The sequence below is a fragment of the Crocodylus porosus genome, unplaced genomic scaffold (assembly GCF_001723895.1).
Source record: "Crocodylus porosus isolate Cpor-Errol unplaced genomic scaffold, CroPor_comp1, whole genome shotgun sequence".
NCBI lineage: Eukaryota > Metazoa > Chordata > Crocodylia > Crocodylidae > Crocodylus > Crocodylus porosus.
In genome coordinates this window covers 19,899,072-19,903,388 of record NW_017728925.1, presented here as the reverse complement: position 1 = coordinate 19,903,388, position 4,317 = coordinate 19,899,072, and the positions used below count along the sequence as shown (strand labels likewise).

The window sequence follows — 4,317 nt, the reverse complement described above, 5'->3', positions numbered from 1 at the left end:
TAGTTGCCAGGCTCTTCCTTCCTCCCCTTCTTGAAAATAGGGACCACACTGGCCCTTTTCCAGTCCTCAGGGACTTGGCCCGAGCACCAAGAGTCCTTGAACAGCCGTGTCAATGGCTCTGCAAGGACCCCAGCCAATTCCCTCAGCACTCGTGAATGAAGGTCATCCGGGCCCACCGACTTGGACACATCTAAGCCCTCCAAGTAATGCTTAACTAGGTCTTAACTAACTGTCGGGGGACTCGCATCCTTCCTGGGCCTCACTACGCTATCACCCAAGAGCACCCCATTGTCACCAGACAGGAACACAGAGGCAAAGAACTTGTTGAAGAGTTCGGCCTTCTCTCACGCCACCGTCACCAACTGCCCTGCCCTGCCCCGTAGGGGTCCAATGTTACCCCGAGACTTCTTTTTGCTACCTATATACTTGAAAAAGGACTTTTTGTTATCCTTAATCCCAGACGCTAGAAGCTTTTACTGATAGGGGTATGCAATCAAAAAAGTTTGGAGACCACTGCCTTACATAAATAACTACAGTGAGACATTCTCAGTAACTGCCCTTTGACTCATAATCTTAATCCAAACCTCACCTAAAGTTGGTTCCTTATTGAAAGCTCCTTTTAGTTTCCAAAACAGGTTATCCATGATCAACATACTTAGTTAAATGAGCAAACGCACCAGGCTTAGCAACAGCTTGTTGCTTTGCTGTTATTGTTTTGTGGAGACAGGTAACATGTCTTGACTGTAAGTCACAGTTTGGTAAGGATCTGACCCTTATGGATCCATACCTCTTGGATTTAAACCCCCCCCACTGCTACAGACAATTACTTAGGAGTGCTCCTTTGACAAGTCACTTGAAGTAAACACAGTACCATGTGTCCTGGATCTAAGCCAAAGTACATACAGTAAATCCACAGAAAAACAGTGAGCCCCAAAGAAACCAAGATACTGAAAAAACCTGCTGCACACAGTAAAACTCAGCAGATTAGAGGCTTATACAGATACACAGTGTTGTCTATCTTGTAGGGGATTCCCTCCATATTTCAAAGATATACAGGCATATGCAAGAATAAGCCATGACTTTATATGGGATTCTCATAGTCTACAAATCCCTCGGTTTGTTTACACAGAGTAAAAAGTGGCACCAGCCAGGATCAGCAACTTTCTGGGAATCCAAAATGGTGTTCCTCAAGAATCATTACCAAGAACAGACTATGTTAGGAGCCTTTTGCTGGGTATCCCACAGTTATGGTGCTAGGTGCTTTCCAGTGTCCACTGGCGGTAGGTTCTATCTCTTTGGCCTATGCAGTTACAATTACCCATTATTAGTAAGATACCTGTGTAGGTAGTAATGGCCAAAAAGAGCCAGTGCCACAGGGACTCATTGGCACATGCTAGTAAAGTTTGTTAGAACCAAAGAGCAAAATGCTGTGAATGTCTGGTTTGCAAAAAGCATGTTCCAACTCATGGCTGCTGGGACAGAACAGTCCCTACTCCTGCTCTTCCTGTTTGTGGGGCTGATGCACACTTTCCTGTGAACTAGCAAACCAGCTCTTCTGGACTTTCAGATATTGCCCCAACTGGTGCCCACCCTCCATGGAGGAGGAAGATGAAGCCTGACTAGATCAGGAGCAAGGAACAAGAAAAAACTGGCTCCAGGCAGAGTTTGGGAGAGCAACAGAGGAAGGCACAGCATGCTGGGGAACAGATTCAGGAACACACACTGTTCAGGAGCCTGTTACTGAACCTTGGACTTCTAAATCACAATATTCCTTTAAGTCCAGCAAATAGTTGCACAAAAATAAAGGATGGGCAGTGAATGAGGCTATTGCTTGCATGAGCCAGCTTCATGTAGTACAGAAGCTGGAAGGTGAAAACCAGAAAGGATGCTCTCATACTTAAGGAATTTGAATAGTTCTTCAGAGAACAAAGTTCTATATCAGTCTCTGTGTGAGGAGTCCTAAGCAATGCTGACCATAGTTAAAGCAGACTTCCAAGCAGGCATCCAGCAAATACCTGTTCCTCATTCCTAGGGACCCACCTTGGGACACCCAGAGTTAGCTTTACAGAAGTGCTGAATATGTGGGAGATTACTGGACTTGTGCATCAGAAAGTACTGTAGAAATCCTAAGTACTCTGAACAATCACGTGGCCTCGAGTTTGCCACCCAAAATTGGTAGCCCCTTGACAATATGGCTTTAATAGCTTTGTTCCTCATCTGTAAAACAGAACTAATACCACCTCTTCATTTCAACATACACAGAAGTTAAATTATATGAAAATGAGAAAACTCCCTATATTCACTGTGCAGAGTTTGCATATTTTGCAGTAAACAAGACATAGGGTTACACACTGATTGATGAGGGGGATAAAGGAATATTAAATAGTTATGCATTAATGGAAAGCTACTTATTTTACGCAAAGAATGGAACCGGGTTCTACAGAAGAAACAGCATACACTTGTGTAATTAAAGACTGAATCAGAAGGCATGTGCAGAGAATTGTACTAAATTTGCACTGGCCACCTTGGCTTTGGCATGTCCTTATTTTTGACAGCTTAATTTTACAACCATCACATACTCAGGATGTCACTTCTGTCTGTAGTCAGGTATGCAGACAATGCTACCCAATACTCAGCACAGGCCCAGTGGAAGAACAGATGAATGTGTTACTTTATGCTTCTGTAAGTTAATTTTCTACTGCCACTAAGCATTTACTTATATAAAGGCATGGGATCTATAACAAATATTCTTAAATTTAGTGAAACTCTAGCCCCATTTATGTTAAAGGCAGAACTCCCAGCTAAATTCAGCCATGTCAAGATTTCCTCCTGAATGCTAATTCTTAAAGCAGAAAGATACAATACAAAAGACAACCACCTAACAAAACCTACGCTAAACTTTCAGGTGAAGGTCTATACCTGCACCAATAATTTATGGACCCCTTTTTCTTACTCTTTCTGGTTTCCATTCACACCTTTATGCTGCCACATCTTTGTTTACATTGTAAAATCCTTTGCATGAGGAACATGTTTGTTTTTGTCTCTGAAGATAATTTAGCTATTAGAAAATAAATACCCAACCAAGAAACAGTATGCCACTCTTAGCACTTCTGGCAAATAACATGGTTAAGTACTTTTAGATTGTATTTAACAAAAGATCCACCTTTAAGAAAAGCTCTCCAGTATACGCATTGTCTTCCCAAGCACGAATCTAGAGCCTGCAGCACCTGAGGAACCAGTATAATTCAGGTACACCTAGGGAAGGTAGATTAAAGCATGTACAAAGTTCTAGGAAAATAGCTATGACAAATAGTTATGACAAAGGGGAGCCCTGCAGGGAAAAAAATTCCCTTGAGATTGTGTCTAATCTCCACTTTACTCATTGAAAAGTGGTCCAACTATTCAGCAAAAATTTGGGGCATAAATTGGAAAAAGTATTCTAAAATACTTGCTCAAGCAACTAAAAGGGCAAAAAGGTATTCAGTGTCTCTCTAAATCAACCCACTTTAATTTAAACCATTCCTGAAACTCCAATCCTCTTGAAAATTATAAAGAGCTCCAATCCACAGTAAATAGTGATGTAATTATGTTTTCAGGTTTAACGAGAAGACAGCAGTTCTCCAAGTACACACTCATTTTAGACAGTATTACTGCCTAAAATACTCCCCTAGATTTAATTTTCCTGAACATCAAACTAAATGAACCACATGTTCAATATGTGGTTTGCTTCAGGTACACACAGTGCCACTTGCCAGTCAGGAACAGCAAATACTTCTTTGAAAATAAATATATTTCTGTGTACACCATGAGCCAGTTTTCACACTTACCTAAATAGGGAATAGTAGGGACCATCTTTAAGCTTCTGATATATTCCCGTGTCCTCTTATAATTATCTTCCTTAGACAGTAAGTAGTCCAACTTCTCAAAGGTGGCCTTGTCTTTGCGATTCAGAAGCTACAGAGAAGAGATGAAGTAGACTTATTAAAATGTTTAAACAGACGAGACTGTGCAAAGATAAACAGCAAATATTAGCTGTAGCGACTGCCACAGAGTACAGAAACCCATAGCACAAATATTAAAAAAACCCCCAAAAACAAGCGTTTGAGAATTTGTTAATGTTGACCTAAAACACAGTTTTAGCCTTAGCTTTGAAGCGGAGTACAGATTCTTAGAACTATTTCTATGTACTTTGTGAGGGACCTGTTGTATTATGACAGTAACTTGAAGATAAGATTTCATAGATTTCATAGACATCAGGGCTGGAAGGGACCTCGGGAGATCATCAAGTCCAGCCCCCTGCCCAAAGGGCAGGAAGTC

The 4,317-nt window shown here is 41.3% G+C and overlaps 1 protein-coding gene across 2 annotated transcripts in view; it reads right to left on the bottom strand.

Annotated features, from left to right (window-relative positions):
* The window catches only part of RALGPS1 (Ral GEF with PH domain and SH3 binding motif 1), a 210,599-nt gene that overhangs the window by 141,183 nt on the left and 65,099 nt on the right, over positions 1 to 4,317 (bottom strand). For both annotated transcript variants that reach the window (XM_019541064.1, XM_019541066.1), the window contains one exon: positions 3,828 to 3,954. In XM_019541064.1, coding sequence (XP_019396609.1) covers positions 3,828 to 3,954 — 127 coding nt within the window. The remainder of the gene's footprint in view (positions 1 to 3,827; positions 3,955 to 4,317) is intronic.